The 23,162-nt window shown below is 36.9% G+C and overlaps 1 protein-coding gene across 4 annotated transcripts in view; it reads left to right on the top strand.

Annotated features, from left to right (window-relative positions):
• Positions 1–23,162, top strand: part of LOC121314887 (DEP domain-containing mTOR-interacting protein-like) — a 76,797-nt gene that overhangs the window by 36,533 nt on the left and 17,102 nt on the right. For all 4 annotated transcript variants that reach the window (XM_041248624.1, XM_041248627.1, XM_041248625.1 and 1 more), the window contains 4 exons: positions 5,135–5,317; positions 14,237–14,374; positions 20,399–20,469; positions 21,359–21,463. In XM_041248624.1, coding sequence (XP_041104558.1) covers positions 5,135–5,317; positions 14,237–14,374; positions 20,399–20,469; positions 21,359–21,463 — 497 coding nt within the window. The remainder of the gene's footprint in view (positions 1–5,134; positions 5,318–14,236; positions 14,375–20,398; positions 20,470–21,358; positions 21,464–23,162) is intronic.

The raw sequence follows: 23,162 nt of genomic DNA, 5'->3' as shown, positions 1-23,162 counted from the left end.
TTAAATGTGCAATACATTAAAATGGGTGATTACAACAATTTTAGAATTATATTATAGAAACGTTTCAATTTTATTTAACATCGTGGCCATCCAAGTTTACAATAGCTATAACTGGAGCATTCTCCTGGTCATGTTCAAGGTTGGTTAAATGTAATTATTAGTTAAATGTTTCTATTAGGATTCCCTCATAGCACAAAAGATATTCCTTAATGTGCTATGCTAAAGTTGTGCCCTCATGCTACTGCGACCTTATATGTAATAAGAAGAACTTTAAAATAATAATAACAATAAGGTTTGGTAGATGACAATCCAGACGCATGTGGTGAGCTGTACGTCAGCAAGCTCTTCCTGTGTTCGAGAGACAAATGTTGGCATTATCTGAAAAAGAACAAGTTTTAAAAAAATTAATTACCACAAAATCAGGAAGCAAGAGAGCAACAGTTAAACAATGAGACGATGCAACTGATAAAACTAAAGCAGAAAGCTTACAAATCAAAGCATACAAAACGTACCTGTACTCACCTAACATCTTTGCACCTATGAAATTACTGGAACAATGAGGCACACTTATAAGCTTAATATCCAATCCAGTCGGCTAAAGACAATATCCACCTCCATGATTTCAGTTTAGTGACATTGGAGTGACTAATAAAAGCCTCTCGTTATCGGGTTTTATTTAATTATATTTCATGCCTTATTAAAAATTGAAAGTGCTGAATCTGATTTCTATATATTTGATATTTGTTTTAGTAATGGTTTCATTTCAGAAAACATGGCTTTAATGAGGTTTCTGATTTTAACTTCAGTTAGTACGGTAGCTCTTCTACTCAGTCTAAGGAGCTTGATGGTTTAATTTAGTACCGTATATCAGGAACATCTAGGGGGCAGCAGTCAGCATCTGGAGTTTGTTGCAATGGGAAACATGCTTTATACACACCTGGGGAAGTTCTTGCTTTGTTGCAATTGATGGTAACTAGTGTACTAGTTTAGTACAGTATAGTCCTGAAGTACTAACCACAGGATCATGCACAGGTTTTTGTTTGTTTCAATTGACCCGATATATACCATTGACTAAAATCTGTTTTAAATGACACATTCCTTTAATGTCCAAGAAAAATAAGTATATTGCAACAAGGAGTAATAGGTTGTGCGGCAGCGCGAAAGCTCTAAATGTAAATAGTGTGTCTGTGGGAATGTAGGTTTTGCTGTCAGGGATAGGTTTAACCCCAACCCTGCCAGCAATCACAGGTGTGGCCATTCCCCAGTTAGGTAATTGATGCTAACTGGGGAGTGGCCACATGTATATAAGGAAGGAGAAAGCCTTTGTGTGGTGGAAAAGTTGTGTACTGTTTTGAAACAGTGAAGGAGAAGCCAGCCTGGGCAGTGACTCTACCCTGTCACAGGTAGTAACAGTGTTTACATGGTTGAACTATAATATGTACAGTTATAGATATTAGGGAATAACTTTCAGAATATTTTTTTTGTACATGTTCATTCAGCAGAACAATTTCAGTTGCACCTAAGGCTTGCTTTATTATTGAGACAGAGTACTTGTCTTGGCATGACCCGATACTGACAGATAAGCACAATAGGAACAATTAATTGCTCAACAAGTTTTAACTTGAAGTAGAAAATCAAGTTTTTGTTTGATAAAACCCATTGACTCATATCATTGTAACCTTTAGATAAAATGCATAAATAAAACATGAATATATTGGCTCGACCAATAACGTTTCTTCTTGACAGGAATGTGTCAACTGTAGTTACACATTTATTTAATGTAAAAAAAAAAAAAAAAAAAAGCTTTAGCAATTTAGTGCAAAGTAGCCTTTTTTTTAAGAATGTATTGCAATATATTTTGATGAAATCCAAAATATATTTTAGTATTTTGCCATCTATAAAATATATCTTGTAGAAAAGTACTGCAATATATTTTGAATGTTTTCTGAAATGTTTGAGAATATATTTAAAATATATATTGCACTATACAGCATATATTTAGGAAAGAGATGACACAATATTGCCATGTATTTTAAATCTATTTGCTTTGACGTGTACTATATTAATATATGTAATATATTTTTTTCTATATGAAGAATTTCTCTCCCTAAAAGAAAACTACACGTAAATTGGCCAAAAGATACTACCAGAATAACATCAGAAAGATGACACATTTTTTTTATTTCTGCATGCAAACCAAGCCAATGTGTCTATGTTCCCATTTTTTATGGAAGTCTTTTTTATGGAGGGCTAGTGTACATTCTTTAGTTCTTCTGTACCTCCATTGGCACTGAATAGATGGTAACATAAAGCATTTTGTCTCTGTAAAAGTAGCTTTGTTTCCACCATGTATCTTCTTTTACATTCACTAAGGTTTTTGTAAAGCAAAGTTAGTTCAGTTCTTTTGAGATACAATGTTGTTGCTTTTTTAAAAAAATAAATAATTTACATCAGATGCTTTCCTGCAAATTTTCATCACTGCTTTCCCTTGAAATGTCCTACAAATGTTTTTAGCTGATTGCATAATGCATCTGTCCTGCTTCTGCAATGTTAATGGGCATAAGTCCAAGTTCTTTTCAATCCATGCTCAAGGATGAATGTAAGATTGTTATAGCCCTGTTTACAGAGAGCTTTTAAACATATCCCCGCGGGGAGCCTTTCAGCAAGTAGAAAACAGGAAAGATAAATGCAGTACTAATTTCAAGAGTTGACTATGCTGATTGAAGCCAATAAATGTACCAGTGTGCCCTTTCTCTGTAAAATTTTATACTGGTATAAATTGATTTCTGTCACTTCTTGCTGGGTACTCGCATAAATACTTCCTTCTCTTTGAAAATGTGATGTGTCTGTATTTATTTGTTTTCTTTACATTCAGGGCTATTTCTATTAATATTTCTATAAAAAAAAAACATGCAGATGCAAGTAAAAAGACAAACAAACAATGTTTAGGTTGTAGTATTTTGAATGCTCCGATTTGCATCAAATGTGTAGTTAGTTTATGGTTACCAAAGTAAGCTGCAATAAAACCTGGTGAAACGTTTTCTATTATCTGCTGGCAAGCCTGTGTTCTGGATCGTGTTCAATAGTGCTACAACAATTTATCGTTTGATTAAATTCTGACAGCTTTTGTAATAATTTATTCATATTTTCACAAATCATTAATCAGAAAGCACCCTCCCTTCTCTTTATTGACAGAATATGTCCAGTCAAGTTGATCAAACTTAACTTCCATTTGAATTACATTTTAACACAAACATATCACAGACATATATATATATATATATATATATATATATATATATATATATATATATATATATATATAATATATATGGTACATAAAAGCCTAACAGATGTCTTGATAATCTTACTTCTGTTATAGAACTTGTGCTTTAGACCTAACCAATAAAGCCTAAAATATACCTGAAGGCATAAATGCAGAATCAAAAACCTGTTCTGACCTGTCTTTTGTTGAAATAGCAACAGGGCTTGGAATCCCAGTCAGCAGTATTTCTGGTCTCCATTATAATGATTAATTTATATACTGCTGATTTACCAATACTGTCATAAGTTTGAAGGACTGAGAGATCTGCTCTTGATGCATCTGTACAAGTTGTCAGTTGACAGTTGTAACGGCTGCTGTAAGTGGGGTGCCAGGTAGACAATTTTAGAACTACCAAAAAATAAAAAAATAAAATGTAGGTGCAACTCATTACTAAGACTCGGCAACATGAAATAACATTAATAGGCCAAACACTACACAAGGCAATTCCAAACCAAGGTAAATGGAGAAAAAAAATACAGAGCTTATGTGCTTCTGTTATTTTACACAGACAGCAGCAAAGTTAAAGATCATCCTTAAAATAGAAAACAGTGTAAATGTTTCAAAAGCAGATATTCTGTTTCTCAAAGCATCAGAAACAACAACCATATATACTGTATTTGCAAAATAACAACTACAAAAAAATCAGCCACACAGTTAATAACCTTTAAGTTAAATCTAAAAATCTGGTTTAAGCAAGGGTGGTTTAACATAAAAAAAACAAAAACCTCAAACTAGTAAATAGTAAGTATAACAGATGCCCACCAAACTCAGTTAAATCAGATCTTGCGAACTGAGTCATTGCTTTCAGCTTGCTTTCTTCCTTTTCCTGAAACAGGAGTTTACTTAAATCCAGATTAATAACTGGGTCATCTAGTTTGCAGCAAGGGCTTGGCTCAACACATTTATATTTTCCTGACATTTTAGATAAATGATATTTTCATATGATGGATTGAAGAACTATTGGGTGCATTTTGTTCAAGGTAAGGTGATTAGAAACTTGTTTAATTCTATACTGTGTTGCTCTCAATCTGGAATATGACAGAGTACACTTCTCACAGGGAAACATCATTGTAAAAAAAAAATTAATAAAGTATGTACTAGAGATCTTAGATTTAAAGTTGAAAAATGGAATTACTATTAACCTCGAGACAAGAACATCATGTGTCTTCATGGCTTAATCACAACAGCCTGAAAGCTTCACTAGACAGCATGTCTTCAAATAAATTGTGAGAGCTTCTTGAGACCAATACTGTCTCAGTGTGCATATAACAGGAGTTATATTTGAATCAACTAAACAGTGCCAGACCATCTGCCCTAAAATAAGTAAACCTACTCTGGATATCTTTCCACAAAACTTTCAGTTAGTTTGGAGAGGTCATATGAAGGATTAAAATAGATTTAAAGGGTGACGGTGTACTGTATAAATCTGCCACTGTTTTAAAATACTTTATTCACATGTGTTATATGCTTAATGGACAATGTATTCATATTTTATGGCAACACTTTAAGGATCTGTTACAAGTTATCATATATGTGAATTGAATGTAGCCATCATAAATAAACTAAAACAAAACTTCAAATGTCTATTGCCACTCAGTGTTACCTTTTCAAATCATAACCTAGAACATCGTTATCAACATGTTTATAAATTCAATATAACTACTTATATAGCTGAAAATGAAGCGTTTTCAGTCAACAGCATGAATATGTGTGTGTATAAATATTTAAATATAAATACTGCTGTAAAGTATGTCATTGTCTCCCCTACATTTTGTCATTTGAACCAAGCCTTTGATGTTGTTTCCCCAGTCTCCAATAAGCACCACTTTGTGGACAGCAACCTCCTGTACCAGTTCAGAATGAATTTCCGTCGAAGGAGACGGCTGCTGGAGCTGCTGAGTGAGAGATGCCAATCGATCCCTGAGAGCCACGACAGCCCTTTCTGCCTGCGCAAACAGAACACGGACAGTGGAAACACCAGCTTTCTCTCAGGTAACACCTCACAGCTTGTTTACCCCCTACATCTTGTTAGGTTGTTAATGTGCTAAAGACATGCTTTGAAAAATGAGACTCCTTTATTGTGAAAGCCAATGGAACAGACAGTGCACTGAAAGACAGGATGTTGTTAAGAAACCTCAGGTATTATATTTCCTTGCTTTACATTTTTCAGATATACTTTACATATGTTACTGTCATAATATTATTAACCTATTACAGTTGACTCAATCAGTGCAAAAATTGATATGGTCCACGTTTTTGAAACCTATAATCTAGAATAAATAATAGTATCTAAATATTTATAGTGGGTTTACAGAGCACACTCCACAGGGCAGTGTGCTAGCACCAATTCTCTTCAAACCTGACCACCCCATACAGCGCAATACGAGGAGCTTCATATATGCCGATGATCTATGCATCATGTCGCAGGAGAAGGACTTTGCCACTGTCGAGAACAGACTGACATGTGCACTGGGCAACCACTCAGCTTTGCACCAACCCTACCAAGACACAGGTGATGGCCTTTCACCTACACCACCGAGAAGCCAAGTGGAAACAAAACATCACCTGGGGTGGAATCCCTCCAGCTACTCACTCGAACCCTGTTTACTTGGGGGTGGCATTGGACTGAACAATTTCCTTAAAAGCACATGTAGAGAAGACAAAAGGGAAAGTCAGCGCCCACAACAACATCCTCTGAAAGTTGGTCACCTCAAAGTGGGGAGCCAACCCAGCTACTTTGCTAAACACTGCCATTGCCTTGTGCTACTCCACAGCGGAGTATGCATGTTTAGTGTGGGAACAATCCGTCCATGCCATGAAACTAGACCCTGTTCTAAACGAGACCTGTCATGGATTAACAGGATGTCTAAAGCCAACACCAAAGAATAGTTTGTACTTACAGGCTGGCATTGCACCACCTGATATCAGGAGGAAGGTAGCACGCCAGGGGGAAACATCTTGGCAGACAGATGACCCAAGGCATCCACTATATGGTCGCACAGGAGTAACCAAGTACCTTAAATCACAAAACAGTTTTATGACCAATGTAGCGCCTTTGGATACGACAGCTGACAAGGCACGACTGAGGTTATGGACACATTGAAATAGATCTGGAACCCCAGGAGGACCTTCCGAAGGGGTTGACACAGACTGGTCAACATGGCAGTGCCTGAACCGCCTGCACACACAAACTGGCAGATCAAAGACTAACATGATGAAATAGGGCTGCTCTAATGACACAAATACATATGAGTGCAGTGAAGTGCAGACCATGGAGCACCTGCTTGTTTGCCGACTCCTTGGGGAGACCTGTACGAAGGAGGACCTCGCTGCAACGACGGAAAGAGCCACCGCTTGTGCACGGTTCTGGAAAAACATCTAGTTTGTGACAAGGACATGAGGAGAAGTGGTTCTTATGGCAGTTACTGAAATACTGTGTGTGGTTATTTTGTTACTTTTTTATATAGTGTTGCTAAAATGCTTTTACCCACTTTGTCAGTTTTAGTTTAGTTTCATAGAAATCTGTAACATTTAACTATATCAATTAAAGTGTATATTAGTAAGAACCAGCGCTATCTAATATACAGCTGTCTATTGCCAACAATACAAAGGAAACTTGATCTAAAGTAGAAAATCACTATCACTGGTCACCCTTTATTATCTGTTGAAATTATTTGGGTCTTTATTTTTTATACTTAAAGTAGTTTATCCTTTAATTAGGAATATGCAGACAAACATGGGGTTTCCATGCGGGTCAATTTACACGTGAAATGGCGATGCGTGTGCACATTTGGGAGGATTAGTCAGGTAAATCAGGTTTGTGGCTGAAAAAAACGGCCAAAGAGAGCGATAGGATAAATCTCATTTATTCATGTAAATAATGAAACATGGAAACCCGCATTTCACGTGTAAATGTTAATGAGCATGTTTATTCTGAACTATAAATATTGCAAGGCAGCAGGTCAGCTGTTACTGTGGATTCCAAGACGGCAGAAAGCAGTGGCTGATGGGCGATTTTATGGTTAGCAGTGGTGTAGTTCACCTTAATGATAATGCAGGCGGCTTTTTTTTTATTATTGTGTTTTGCTGTGTTTGATCTGTCATGTTCTATATCTCGTGTGGGTTTACAGTTCTGTATAAAACCGCTTGCCATGAACTGTGTTATGCCCGTGTTATAGTATTAATGCAGCTGTGTGAGAATACCCTTCACAGTTGCCAAGTCCACTTATAATAAGCAGAATTGGGCTTGTTTTTGAGAGTCACTGTTTGGAACTTGCAGGAACACCCATACTCTAACATGGGTTCGCTTGTTTTGGGTTTGTTTTGAAAGGAAGTGTTGCTTTTTTTTCACGTGAGACTTGGCAACACTGGTAACCTTCTCCGTCTGTCTCACAGCTGGCAGTGCCAATTTTGGAAACAAGCTAATGCTGCACTTCAGTCCATTTCACCAGTATCTGCCACCTCCCTTTCAAGTGCCCACTATCCATATTTGCCCAAGCGTGGTGTTGAATGCTTCCTCAGCAGCTGTCAGCCGTCTAGACAGGTAGGGTTTCTAAGCCAGGGTAATATACGCAACATCACCTGATCCCCTATATGCTGTATTGCCTGAAACGTCTCCACTGGTTTTCAGCCTTGGTGATCTGCAATACCTGCTGGTCAGTTTCATTTTATACCTCTGAGTTTATTTTTAATTAATGAGTCATAAGATACATTAGTTGAAACAGTATTCACTACTAATGACATTTGAAAAACAATTTGGGCAAGAGTGGTAAATCACATTTTGTAAAACACAACCAGCCAGGCAATAGGTAACACAAGACATTTTTCTCGTGTAAATGTCTCGAGTTAAAAAAAAAAAAAAAAAAAAAAAAAAACTTGCATGAAAACTCCTTGAAAGATGAGAATGGAAGTAACAAACATTGGTACTTCCTGTGCTGCAGGTCAGCCTTCCTCTAATAGTCTAGCAGCAATAAGGCCATGTGACACTGCAGAGGAAGTGATTGTATATATATATATATATATATATAATATATATATATATAATAATATATATATATATATATATATATATATAATCGTATTCAGCATTAAACTTAATTTATTAAAAAATAATAACACACAAAGTGGTCTTATAACTGCATACCTAGGGGTGTGTTATTGTGCTTATAAAACGTCTCCACCCAACATCACCCTAGTCAAAGGGATTTGTAATATCCTCTATTATTGTATAGAAAAAGTATGAAAACAACTGATCGTCAACACAAAAAAGATTGACTAGTGAAAATGCTGCTTATAAAAGCTAAGAAATTACAAATAAAAACTTCTTAAGCAGCCAAAAAGATTTACAACAATATTAATAAAAATTAATAAAAATAAAAAGTTCATTTTTTTATTTCCTATTTATCAATTTCTAAAAACATTTCCATTCATTTTTATCATCGAGTTTTGTTTGGGACTGTAGTACCCTGTAGCTGTTAAATGTCAACCATTGGTGTGTTTCATTTGTTTTAATCTTGTGTGTTTTAGTTTCTACAAAGTGAGCCAAAAACATTTTTTCAACTTCTGTTTACATTAGAAGTGTGTTGAGGATTATTTGCTTTAAAATATTTACTTTTAACAGTTGAGAGAACACTGGCACTGATCGCCCGGTAATGCTAACTAAACAAAGGGTTATATTGTCTTCACCCAGTGCTGGCTGTTAGTGGTGCAATATAAATATAGTATAGATATGCCTTTTGCAGAACAAATGTATTAAGTCGTATGAGAGACCATCTCTTCACACAAAACTGTGAACCACGTCCAGGGTTGGGGTCAATTAAAATTTTATTTCCAATTCAGATTCCCTTTTAATCAAGTATGTCTCTAAAATATCAATTCCAATTCTAATTCTTTGGAAGGAATTGTAGTTGGAATTTTAAAAAAAAGATTGACTCCAAGCCTGACCATGTATTATTGTGTTGCCATTTATGTAAATATCTACTTACATATATGAACTAATGGAAAACCAGCCAAGGGCTTTACATATGAACTCCCAAAATTAATCCTAAAAGGCTCTGTAGCTGCATGGGTCTGTATTTAGCATCAGTGGTGTTACTATGGTAACTTTCCAGTTTTGTTCTGACACAGAACGGCACATTCAAGAATTGATATTGAAATGTAGGTCCTATGGGAATCAAAGTACTATACAGTGACCAGTGTGCACACAGGAGAACAAATAATCAGGCTTTGATATTTGCTTTTCTGTTTCACTGGATACATTTTCCATTCTTGTTGGTGAGAGCTTGTGATAGGATTTCAGTCCTGATTTATAATGCATCATATAACAAAACAACACATCTGGCAGTGTATTGCAGGTTAACTTTTGAAGCAACAGACTAGAGATTAAATGCATTGGTCAGATGGGAGGACGTTATTGTAGGGCAAGCAAGTCTCAAGTATATCTGCCCCAGATATACTCTGATTAGCTCCTTCATTGCTTTACCTCCCCAGAGCTAATGTATGCTGTCAAATTCAGATTATTAGATCACAGTAGCTATGGACTGCTGCTTTTCTGCATTAATTGAAGCAGTTCTGAACTGACAATGCTGATTGCACTTTGTGGGTGATTAATTAAATATTATGGGGAAAACAGTTAATCATTAACCTCTTTTTTAAAGAACATTCTCAGGTCTCTTTGGTTCTGGCCTAACCCTTGTTGCTAAAATCTTGTCAGATTTAAAAAATGATATCCTAATCTGAATTTCATTAATCATCTGGCTTCTAAAGGAATCTCTTGATATCCAAGAGATATCCAACACAGTCCTAACCAGTGATGGAGTTCTTCATTATATAAACCAGAGGGATATTGTTATTCCATCATAGCTCACAAAATCGTTTCCTCGGCTCCGATTAACCCAAAGCAACGGGCTTGCTTGCCCTACAATAACGTCCTCCCATTTAGCCAATGAATTTAAATTATTTCTGTGTCTGTAAATCCTCTATGTTTTCTTTTCAGTTAAAGGCTCAATCCATTTAACATTTAGCTGGTAAATAAAATAAAATAGGAAAATATAAAAACAATAAAAATACAATACAAGTTAATGAAGAACAATATTAACACACCATTGATAGTGAATCTAAAACAAAATGAAACAGCGCAATTAAATGTTTTTGCTGTTTTTTTTTATATTTCACAAGGAAGTGGACAATAATAATGCTAAGAGAAAAACAAAACATTTATAAAATATGGATTGGAGCAGTGTTGCCATTATGATGTAATGTTAATGTGCGTGACACCATGTGATGGGAGATAATTATTTACAGTGCCACCGTGCCCTGGTCTAACCTGTTTCTTTTCTCGGGTTACAACTTGTGCTTTTGAGGAATTGCTGTCTTGGTACTCAAAATCAATATGGAGAACTGAGTTTCCTGGGATTTTGTTTTTAACTAACACTGTTACCAGTTTGTATATATAGTGTTTATTGAGTCAAAGTTGGCTTTGTGTTTTCCTGTGTTTAGATTAGTTATGCCCACAGAGCTTGAACTTTGTGATCTTTGGAAAAGGAACCATACTGAGAACTAGTCCAAGTAGTAAACTTGTGATTTCTTGCTGTTTTAAGCCTAAGGGAATCTCCATGTGCTTGTATTAATTTGCTTGCTGTTTTCCACCAAGAAGCCATGTATGAGTAAATAACATTATTTAAAGTAGAATATAACATTACCACATTTCTAAACCCAGTCTATATTTTTAATCTCATCGGGCTCGATTTTCTGAAGGGTATAAACAAATAAAGAAACAACTTCAGACTACTCTCAAGTGCCTAAGTTAAATGTATGAGTATATTTCTGGTCAAAAAAAGTCATCTTGTTTTAATAAAATGTTATTTAATAAAAACAATCTATAATTTTGTCCATGTGAAAGAAATGGGAAGTCAAATAGTAGGCCTACTGTTTGTTTTTGTTTAAGTTAGCCTGATACTGTGCCTCTGTACTTTAATAGTACTATTGAGTTTTTTTTTTTTTTATACGTGCATACTTATTTGTTATAAAGTCAACTCAAATGTTTATTTTATAGCCTATATACCAACTTCAAAATGTCTTTCAAATGTCTGTTCAACTCTAAAAGCCAGGAGTCATGATAACTTTAATAACTTTTATGGGTGGTGTTGGTGGTTGGCATTTTATGTCATCATGTAACACTGAAAGTGAACAACAAAAAGTACTTCCATCAAACTTGTTGCATTGTGGCGGCATGAAAGTAAAGTATGGAAGACAACAGGAAAACATAAGTATTCTTTCAAAAATGTTGTTATGCTAATTCAAGGTTATTAAAACTTTAATTGAGAGACCCCTGCTCTCTTAAAGACTGTATCACTGGATGTAGCGGAGACTGCAAACCCTCCTATAGCTGTTTAGCTTAGCTTAACTTAGCTTCATTATCTCTAGTGAATGTTCCATTCAGTGCAAGCACCTCCCGCTCAGCCACTGTAATCCAGGTAATGTTTGCTTTATGGGTTTCCATTAGCATTTGATAGCTAAATATAATAAAGATAACCATTGCCTAAAGGCAGAAAGCGGTTCTTGGTATACATAATATGGAGCACATAACTGCATGTAAGTACTGTCTGTGTGTGTGCATATAGATAGATCCAAATCTGTATATGATTCCCAATAATCAATGCAATAAAAATACAGTAATACAGGTCCTTGTTAGAGAAGAAGATTTTAACGGTGGCACTATTTCAATCCACTGCTGTTATTGAAAATAGAAGAAGATTCAACGGGCAAGCATTATACTTTGCATTTGATTGTAATGGCACAAGTGGGTGCTGTTCAGAAAGCTTAACTCAGGTATGATTTAAATAATGTTTTTTCAAAGTCTGTTTTTATAAATATCAAAATGTGATATTCACGAAACCATTGCTGCTTGATATAAAAATAAAAAAAGAAAGGGCCCCATATTGCAGATTCATGTTTTCAAAAAGGGAAGGGTCCCCATATTACAGATTCATGTTGTCATACCTCTTTATGTTTATTGTCTGTCTTGTTCCTGCAGTAGTGCTTTAAGTATACTCCAGGTTGTTTTATTCATATGGTGTTCTTCACACTTGAGTGTGTTTTGTATTTGACACTTTTAAAAGTTTATTAACATAACGGAACACTTTAAATGTGTGGGTAATTATTGGATGTTTAATGTAGATGCAATGTAAAGTAAATAAATACAGAACATGTTAAGATATTTTATAAAAAACAAACACATTTTAAAAAACAGTGATGCTTCAGCTCCCATATGTTGCTTTCAAAGACCCCCTTTAATGGTGACGTCCGCTAATGATGAGGACTTGACAGTGTTCCAGGTGTAAAAGCCATACTACAGGTGCTGACATCCTAACACTGCCTTGTTGCTTGGGAAACTATAACTGGGATACAACTGATGCTTATCTGAAGCAAAACTATCAAAAGTCAAGCAAACAGCTGTGAAGTTGCAGAAACACTTTTTTTTTTTTTTTTTTTTTAGGATGCTCTGTATAGTTTTTCTTGGAAGGATGAAATACCTTTATCCCCTTTTTTTTTGGAGGACATCACCCACAGAAATTATAGTGTGTACATTTTTTTCCAACCCTTAATTTCAAGTTGATTGGTTACTTGTGTAATAGTTTTTATTTTAATGAGAAACCACTCTGTTCAGTTTGACAGTGAATATTGTTTTTAAAAGTGTAGTGCTTATTTCCCTTTTTTCCAAGCATAGCATTTCTAGAAAGCCTGTGATACTGCCTAATAGCTACACCATCTGGGAAAGGCAGAACTCAAGCAGTTGCAAGTTCACCTTCAGCTGCTACAGTGCTCTGGCAGCTTGTGCTTCTGGCTCGGCCACAGCAGGATATCTCAAGTTCCAGGTTTTCTTCGCTTGACTCCCACTAGAGACAGCTCTCTCAGCCATTCCGAATAAATGTTGGCACCATGCCATCCCAGATTTAAACTGAATACTGTGCCTTGCAGTTCTGTGGGTTTGAAACAATAAATCTTGTTGGTTTAAACCAGTTTTTCCCTCCTTCAGAGGATGCATGTGGTGGAGAGGCCCCTACGTTTACATTTGGTCTCTTATTTAAAAATCCAATATGTATTAAACTTGGTAGAGACATTCATCAGCAAACATTGTTGAGATCTTAATCCCACAAGCATGTCTTCCTTATTAAAGTCTTTTTTGAAGAGGGGGTGATTATCTATTAAGGCATACCACGATATCTAGTAAACAAGGGTTCTTAGTGGAGGTTAATGGGCAATACATTTCCCATCATTTTTTGTTTGTCATTCCTAGACTTTTTTTTAGGGTATCATTGCTCGTGAGAGTGCTTGCTCTTGAAAATGCCTTATTGTGTGGTCTAGGAGAGCATATACTGTACATATGTGTGAAGGGTTCTCCTTTTGCATTCATTATTAAGCAACATGAAATATGAAAAATATATTTATACGGCATTACAGAGAATAGAGAAAAAAAGGCTTTATGCTTTATGAGCCCGATAAGAAAAATATTTTAAAGAGACAGTAATGGACTTTAAAAAAAAAAAAAAAATCTAGAATCCTTTCACCTTTCACTGGCCTTCTATTGTAAAACTGGTCAAATAAATTGTCATCGAAAGGAAGTTTCAATTTTCTTTGCTGGTTTTCACTTGTTTAAGTCGAATGTGCTTTTTAAATGTGACATTATTTCTTCAAACATATGGGCAGTATGGTGTTATTCTGCTATAAGTAGGAAGAGGAAAGATGTAGTCCTGGGGTTAATGCAGGACTACAGCCCCCAGAATGCCGTGGGGTTGTAATTAGCCAGGATGGGAAACATTTGGCTCTACAAGTTAAATAGGGACACACTGTATATAAAGCAGGCCAAATATTTTCCAGTATGCAGTTGTAACCATGTCTCAATTTTCATAGTGAGCCCTTCAAAGGAGATCAAGATCATCTCGGCTGTGAGGAGAAGTAGCATGAGCAGCAGCTGTGGTAGCAGCGGGTACTACAGTAGTAGCCCTATCCTCAGTAGCAGCCCTCCAGTGCTCTGCAATCCGAAGTCTGGTAAGAATTGTTTTTTTCTATTTATAAAGTCTTATAGCCAACTGCAACTCCTAACAGACGCAAAAGTAAACGAGAGAGCCCCTCGGAAACGTTCTGAACTGCCAAGGGAAACTGCACAACTTTGCAATACGAATCAATTTGACGATTTACGATTCTTCACAAATTCAAATGTCTGAAAATGTAATTTACATTTGTGAAAGTGATGGACGCAAACCAGCAACCTTCAGAACCAGGGTTTAATTCAATTTTCTCAATACTACGAGCTCTGGCTTTTCAGTGGCCGAGGATGGGGAGGGGTTAGATTTGAGGGAGGGTGTGAAAAATGGGAGGCAGGGTTAAGAATTGAAATACTCAAAAAATATACAACGATACTATATTAAATAACATATTATACAGCACCTTTTGTTGCAGTCATCCCAAAGCACTGTACACGGGCTGTATTACTATTAGTAGCAAATTGTCAATAAGAACTACAGTGGCTTGCGAAAGTATTCACCCCCCTTGGCATTTTTCTTATTTTGTTGCCTTACAACCTGGAATTAAAATGGATTTTTTGGGGGTTTGTATCATTTGATTTACACAACATGCCTACCATTTTGAAGATGCAAAATATTTTTTATTGTGAAACAAACAAGAAATAACACCAGAAAACAGAAAACTTGAGTGTGCATGACTATTCACCCCCCCAAAGTCAATACTTTGTAGAGCCACCTTTTGCAGTAATTACAGCTGCAAGTCTCTTGGGGTATGTATCTATAAGCTTGGCACATCTAACCACTGCGATTTTTGCCCATTCTTCAAGGCAAAACTGCTCCAGCTCCTTCAAGTTGGATGGGTTCCGCTGGTGTACAGCAATCTTTAAGTCATACCACAGATTCTCAATTGGATTGAGGTCTGGGCTTTGACTAGGCCATTCCAAGACATTTAAATGTTTCCCCTTAAACCACTCGAGTGTTGCTTTAGCAGTATGCTTAGGGTCATTGTCCTGCTGGAAGGTGAACCTCTGTCCCAGTCTCAAATCTCTGGAAGACTGAAACAGGTTTCCCTCAAGAATTTCCCTGTATTTAGTGCCATCCATCATTCCTTCAATACTGACCAGTTTCCCAGTCCCTGCCGATGAAAAACATCCCCACAGCATGATGCTGCCACCACCATGCTTCACTGTGGGGATGGTGTTCTCGGGGGGATGAGAGGTGTTGGGTTTGTGCCAGACATAGTGTTTTCCTTGATGGCCAAAAAGCTCAATTTTAGTCTCATCTGACCAGAGCACCTTCTTCCATATGTTTGGGGAGTCTCCCACATGCCTTTTGGTGAACACCAAACATGTTTGCTTATTTTTTTCTTTAAGCAATAGCTTTTTTCTGGCCACTCTTCCATAAAGCCCAGCTCTGTGGAGTGTACGGCTTAAAGTGGTCCTATGGACAGATACTCCAATCTCCGCTGTGGAGCTTTGCAGCTCCTTCAGGGTTATCTTTGGTCTCTTTGTTGCCTCTCTGATTAATGCCCTCCTTGCCTGGTCCATGAGTTTTGGTGGGCGGCCCTCTCTTGCCAGGTTTGTTGTGGTGCCATATTCTTTCCATTTTTTAATAATGGCTTTAATGGTGCTCCGTGGGATGTTCAAAGTTTCGGATATTTTTTTATAACCCAACCCTGATCTGTACTTCTCCACAACTTTGTCCCTGACCCACATGGTGCCGCTTGCTTGGTGGTGCCCCTTGCTTAGTTGTTGCCTCTGGGCCTTTCAGAACTGTATATATACTGAGATCATGTGACACTTAGATTGAGGTGGCTAATTATGTGACTTCTGAAGGTAATTGGTTGCACCAGATCTTATTTAGAGGCTTAATAGCAAAGGGAGTGAATACATATGCACGCACCACTTTTCCGTTATTTATTTTTTAGAATTTTTTGAAACTAGTTATTTTTTTCATTTCACTTCACCAATTTGGACTATTTTGTGTATGTCCATTACATGAAATCCAAATAAAAATCCATTTTAATTCCAGGTTGTAAGGCAACAAAATAGGAAAAATGCCAAGGAGGTGAATACTTTCGCAAGCCACTGTATGATAAAAGCAGCACTTTTTAAAATAAATGAATACATTTATATAATTATAGCCTCAGTTTGCTTCAGAGGCAAATCGGCAGCCATTCTGCAGAATAGCCTGTTAGATAGTTATAATTTGTTTGACTGTTCTTTGTGAATTATCTTGAAAATGTACACACCTGTCAACCGAGCACCTACTATCAGCCCAATGTGAAAGTCTATATTATGTCTTGCCCCCTGAGACACAAACTGACTTGCAACAGTGAGATACAGCCTCAATGCATATGTACATCTATACTGCTCTTTGATAACAAATTAATCAGTCAGAAGTACAGACCATAAGTGAAAGTGTGGTCTGCAGTTCCAGGTACCAATAAGTTCAAGGTGCCAGTTCATCCCAGAAAAAAGGACAGAACTTGTATACAGATCACCATGTAACTGTATGTTACCCAGACAGGCAAAGACTCTCTGATTGTGGTGGGGAAATACGTCATATACAGATTGTCATGGAAGCAAAACAGTTTACCAAATTGGTTCAGAGCAGATTTGCTCACTCCTGGCACCTGGTCTGGATTTTCTCAAAAGAGGACACAAATTGTGAAAAATAAAAAGAATAGGATGGTGTTGCTAGCAGTAGTAAAGAACATCAGTTTGATGCCAGAGGCTGAGTTTTCATTCAGTTGTGCTGCACTGTCTGAATGCAGTCTCTCTAATTCAAATTGAGAACACCTTGAAGAAGTCCAGTTAACTTACATGTAGCGTGCACGGTATGGTATGTAAATTAGCCAACTACTGTGCACGTAAATTAATGTGTTCTCTGTTAGTAAATGGAGAGGTAAATTTAGATTTATCGCAGTACTTTATGTGAGCGCTAACTCCAAATTGAGTGCCCTTTTGTAAATGCGGCTCTAAATGTGTTTTCTTGGTGTCTGTTTTCTACACTCTTCCATTGTTCAAACTACTGTTTCAATTGGAAGGGGGGGAAATTCGATATTCTATTGAATGTTTTGTTTTGGATCCCGACAAGTCTAACCGTACCTCATTATCACTTCCTCCATCATTGTGACTGGGCAGGAGTCTGTATTCTCGTACTCAGACCTCCAATTCGATGCATGCTGATATTGCTCTGTAGAGTACGGAAACTACCAGGATTCCATTGACATATACTGGTTTAAGAATATTGGCTTTATTTGCAAGGACAAAGGCAAATTACCTGAAAGGAATAAAACCATTTTAATAGTATAAAACTAGCAAGGAACAACTTATTTGCAGCTAAGAGCAGGACCGGTAGCTATTCCTTGCTAGTTTTAACTGCGTGTGAGTTATATACTTCACAAGAAAAGTGGAAAATGTGTATTTCATACGGCAGCAAATAAACTGAGAACTAAAAGGGTTACATTGTTTGTTTGTTTTTTTTTTCTCTACAAGCATTTGGAATGTGTGTTTGTGGGGAGGGTGGGTGACGAAATAGATACATTTCAGATTTTAAGACTTCCAGCATCAGCAGCCTCATGCTCTGGTAACATTAGAATAACATTTCAACATTCTTGAAAATGCTGGCAAGTGGAAAGATGGTGTATATGCTTCTAACAAAACCAATAGCAAAGAAAGGAGCTGTGCCAGGAAAAAATGTTACACCCTGCCAAAGAGCAGAATACCCCTTTTGTAATCTGTTGTAAAGAGAAATCATTGTGTGATGCCAGAAATAAAGATCATTGTGATAATAAACCGGGGACTTGTTAAAGAACAATTGATCTTTCAAATGAACAATTTGAAAGAGGATTATGACAGTGGTCCTTAGGAATGCATGTCAAAACTCGAGGGCTGATGCACCATTTGCTGTACTGCAATTTTCAATGAGAAGGAGAAGTAAAAGAGACTGCAATATATTGACTGAAAATAGACAGTAGTTTTATAGATGCACTGTATCATCTACTGGGACAATCATTCTGACATTTTTATAAGTTGAGCTTGTAAGACCTGTTAAGTCATATGGAAGAAACACAGGAAAATGACCGCCACTCGTGCAGAAATGATTGCATAACCCAGCTTTCTTGCCTGGAGGAACATTTCAGTATCAATCTGGGGATTCATGTCATGGAAATTAGGCCTTGTCAATAGTCAAATTTGAATTTATGAAGGACCACATGAATAACAGATAAAAAAGCTAGACAGGTTGCCCCAGCTGTTTTACATTGCACCTTTTTATTGAGTATAAAGGCACATTAAGAATGTTAGTGGATACTTAACAAAATAGTTGCTTGCAGAATCTTTGGCCAACCCCCTTGTTTTTTTCTTGTAAGACAGACAGAGTTAGGAACATTTTAGATGTTTGCTTTATAGTCTACACACATATCTGAAAGACTAAGAGCATTTGTTTCCCCCTGAAGAATTTAATCGGAAGACTTTATAGCTTTTTTTGTTGTTGTTGTTGCATCTGTTTGATACATGTCCTTTTATCGGGAGCAAATGCTTTGTCTATATCTGCAATTAAAAGGAGATGTGCTTCATTTTAGCCTACAGCTGTTTCATGCATCGATTGAAAGAGGTTGCATAGAATAAATGTAGCTATATGAATTACTGTCCCCTACTAGGTACAGCAGTATGCCTATAATCAGCCAGACTTTTTCACAACAAGGTGGATGTATATGGCTGGCAAAGTAGGTTGGTGATTCCTGGTAGCATTCAGTAACAACATCCAGCACTTCAAATGTTCATCTGTTGTCAAGGTATTAATGTTTGAATAGTCCCTCTGGGGAACTGAATAACACTTTTTCAATATTTAAAGTAAGGATTAAGTTAAAGGTTTGGGGTAAAATTGTGATATAATGTTAATTTTATCTGTTGATGCTCCTGTAAGGATGGATGTTGATGGAGCATTGGGCTGCTGACAAAGCAATACATGCACCCATGTACAGTTTTATAAAAGTTAAATGTGCAATTAAAAGTTGAACAAATTCTGCCGCTCTCTATATACTCGCCACATCCCAAAGCCGTTATCATGCTTAAAATGCATTATTCTATTAAGTATTTAAGCGCAAATCTTTCTAGGTCATTTTCTGAAATTGTGTGAGGGACCAGTCCAAAACAATAGGCTCTATAATGGTTCATTTACCCATACTAGAAATCATTTTGTGTGACTCATTTACTCAACCATGTATGGTTTGCTAGTTGTTTTATATTTCACAATATTTGACAAATTGTTATTGTGTATTGTTATACCATGCAGTATTGATATACCTTTCAAATATAAAATGTACCAAGTTAATATGTTGTGTTACATGTCGGGCCATATTAGTTTATATACTGTACGTGTAGGTACATGTATTCTAGGCAACCTATCACAATCAAAGCATGACGTAACTATAGTTATTATATCAATATGTTGTGTTACATGTTTGGCCATGTTGCTGTTAAGTTACTTTTTAACTGGTAATACTTTCTATAACAATGACTTATTCTGTTCAATGTTGTACATATTCTACAAATATCCAGTGTGACATAATGTCAGCCTATTGTATCCCTTTCTTAGTCCACAGTGCACAGTATCAGGTATAGGTACAGAAGGACAGGCCAATGTAAAACTGAACTACATTCTTTCAACTAGGGTTAGGGTAAGGGTTAGGGTTAGGGTTAGGGTTAGGGTTAGGGTTAGGGTTAGGGTTAGGCTAAATTATCTCAGCGGGCCAATAACTGAAAAGCCTGGCCCTTTCTACGCCTATGCCCAATATCAAATTGTTAAAATGCAGATAAGGCTTTAACAGTTTTTAAAATACAAGCATACTGTTTTGTTTTATTTTAAATGTGGTTATCAGTAGCTTCATGATACAGTGGGGTCACCCTGGTTCCAGACTCTCTTGGTTCATTAGGTATTAGGATTGAGCTCAACAAACAATGATTTAAAAAAAATAATAACTTCTATAACTCCTGAGAGCTGTGTGGATGGTAACAGTGTGCTGTTCTATTTCTGTCTGCAGTGTTGAAGAGACCTGTGAATTCAGAACAGCTGCAGAGCCCTGGAGGCCCATACATGAAGAAGACTTTCACAGTAGGTCCACTGTTTCAGTCCAGCACAGAGGCAAAGGCTTTGAACAATATTTGACACAAGTCCCTGTACAGCCTCTAAAAATAGCTGACAAAGTAGTGCTCATCTCATGGCAGTGTAGATGTATGTGGATTGACTATTAGTTATAATTTACATGGTTTGCAAGCATCATTCAATTCAATTCATATGAGTTACAGTCCTTAATGTAGTGTTGTCAATTTTTAATAAACATCACGCACAATATTCGTAACAAAGGCCTTATTTTTAATTATGTTAATTCTCATCTAACCCAAGTTAGTTTGGAAAGTAATGTACATTTGTGAGTATCCCACCCTGCTTTTTCAGCCGTTTCTGCAACGTGAATTTGTTGTACAGTACAACGTCAAATAACTGGACAGAACTGATTTTGACTCAGTCAAGACTGAAAACTGCTGCAGGCACCTAGCTTGTGTGCTTTGAAAGCACAGCACTGCAAGTTATGGACCTTTTGTAGACAGCATTAAAGGGTAAAATTAGTTTTAAAAAATAAGGTATTTTTCATTGGATTCAGGTAATGATCCAGTTAATTGACAATCTGGTTAATTGACTTCTGGATAACCAACTCTACAATGTGCTTGGCTGTAGTTTACTGCACATTTACTTGTAACATTTTAGTACCTGTTAAGTAAAATGTGATTTCATATAGACTCCTTATGGACAACAGGATAAATAAATAGCTTGCCCTGTCTTGGTACATTATGATCCGGCTGTGTTAAACTTGTTGGGTACATAGTGGTTAATTAATTGGTGTGAACTGAACTACAACATGTGTTGATATATTGAGGTGCTGCTCTGTTTATAGATATTAATTATATTCTGCCAAGTCATGATCAAATCCAGGTTTTGTTTTCAGATTGTTGGTGATGCAGTGGGCTGGGGGTTTGTGGTGCGAGGCAATAAACCATGTCACATCCAGGCAGTCGACCCCAGCGGTCCTGCGGCTGCTGCTGGAATGAAGGTAAGCTTCTTCCCCTTCTAAACAACGGTTACACGAGTCGAGACTTCTGGGCAGCGCAGGAAGGTATCGGGGGGTTGTGAAATTACCACATCAAAAGCAGATCTACTGTACCAAATTTCAAAAGCAGATCTACTGTATGTAATTTCAAAAGCAGATCTACTGTACTTAATTTCAAAAGCAGATCTACTGTATGTAATTTCAAAAGCAGATCTACTGTACTTAATTTCAAAAGCAGATCTACTGTATGTAATTTCAAAAGCAGATCTACTGTACTTAATTTCAAAAGCAGATCTACTGTATGTAATTTCTTCAGAGCAATACAGCAGGTGATCTATTGAAAAGAGACACAAATGTCTATATGTATTTCCTGTTTATACCAAATTGAGATTAAATATTTCTGTCATATTAGCAAATGGCTTTTCTCAATGGGGGGATCTTGCCAAACTAAAGTCCCATGACAGGGACAAAAAGTTTGAGAACCATTAAAATATCAGTGTATTTGCCAACAGCAGCTCAAGGAACTGGAACAAATATTGCACAGTGGTACTGAAGTTGTACCGAAGTTGTACCATAGAACTGCAGTGGCAGTTATGGCTTTTTCCAATGCCACTAACCCCTCGGCATTAGTAAATAAAAGCCTGCAGCTCTCTGCACTCTGGATAGGTGTTCGGAGGAGTGAACGAGAGCGAGAGAGGAAAGCAGCTGGAAAGCAAAACTAAAAGATACACAGGATCAGTAAAAGCGATCTGCCCAGCCTGACCTGTGTGTGTAGTTTTTTTGAGTTTGTGATTATTTCAGTGAACCTGTTTTATTTTTGCTCTGCGTGTTTATTTTTGTTAAATCTTTTATTTTATTTTTGTTTGTGTTTAATAAAACGACGCTGCTGCGTCTTGCTCCGCAGTACTGCCTTGGTTATTATTCCTGCTTCTGGCCTGACCTCACCCCACACCCATCCTGTCACAGGGCAGCTCTCTTGGAAATAATTCAGCACGCCTACTCATGTGCTTTGCATAGCTGCTGCTGTTCCATCGGCTGTCAAGCCACACAGGTTGTCAAAGCTAATTTGGCATTTCTCCGTTCTGGCTTAAACAGACTCAAAAACTTGGCCAATCACAAAGGGTTACCAAACCTAAAACTCTCTCACAAAAACAATGGTCATCACAATCAAAAAATCAAACATTACCTATTACCTATTATTACCTGGGCATTCTTTGTGACATCACTGCTCTCATCAAGACACAGGCTGTAGAAAGGGCTGCAAATTACTTTTTCGGCTGTTTCACGTTAGATTAACTCAGACAAAACTTGTGTGCTCCTCTGTAATGTGTCGTTGCTCTGTGGTGCAGCTCTGATAAGGATATTGTCAGGCTGTACAACCAGAACAATTTATTTTCACGAGTTCTCCATTGCTGAAAGGTTTTCTGCTTTGCCCAAAAAGAAAAGGAACTTTAAAAGGAGCCACCTGTATTTGACCCGTCTTACTTAAAAAATCTCTGAGTTGGCTTTTTTGTTTTTGCATTATGGTTCTTCCTCTATTTAACAGCTTACGTCTCTGAATGCCATTATGGTAGTTCTTTGCAACTTCACCCGCATGTGTGTTATAATGATGCTGCATTACATACATGTTGATGAGAAAAATTTCCTTGCAGACAGCGCACACAGCAACTTGCTCACTGATTTATCGAAAAACATACTGTTT

Source organism: Polyodon spathula, chromosome 4 (assembly GCF_017654505.1).
Source record: "Polyodon spathula isolate WHYD16114869_AA chromosome 4, ASM1765450v1, whole genome shotgun sequence".
In the NCBI taxonomy this organism is placed as follows: Eukaryota; Metazoa; Chordata; class Actinopteri; order Acipenseriformes; family Polyodontidae; genus Polyodon; species Polyodon spathula.
The sequence above is the reverse complement of the archived record's forward strand: the minus strand, read 5'-3'. Positions and strand labels throughout refer to the sequence as shown.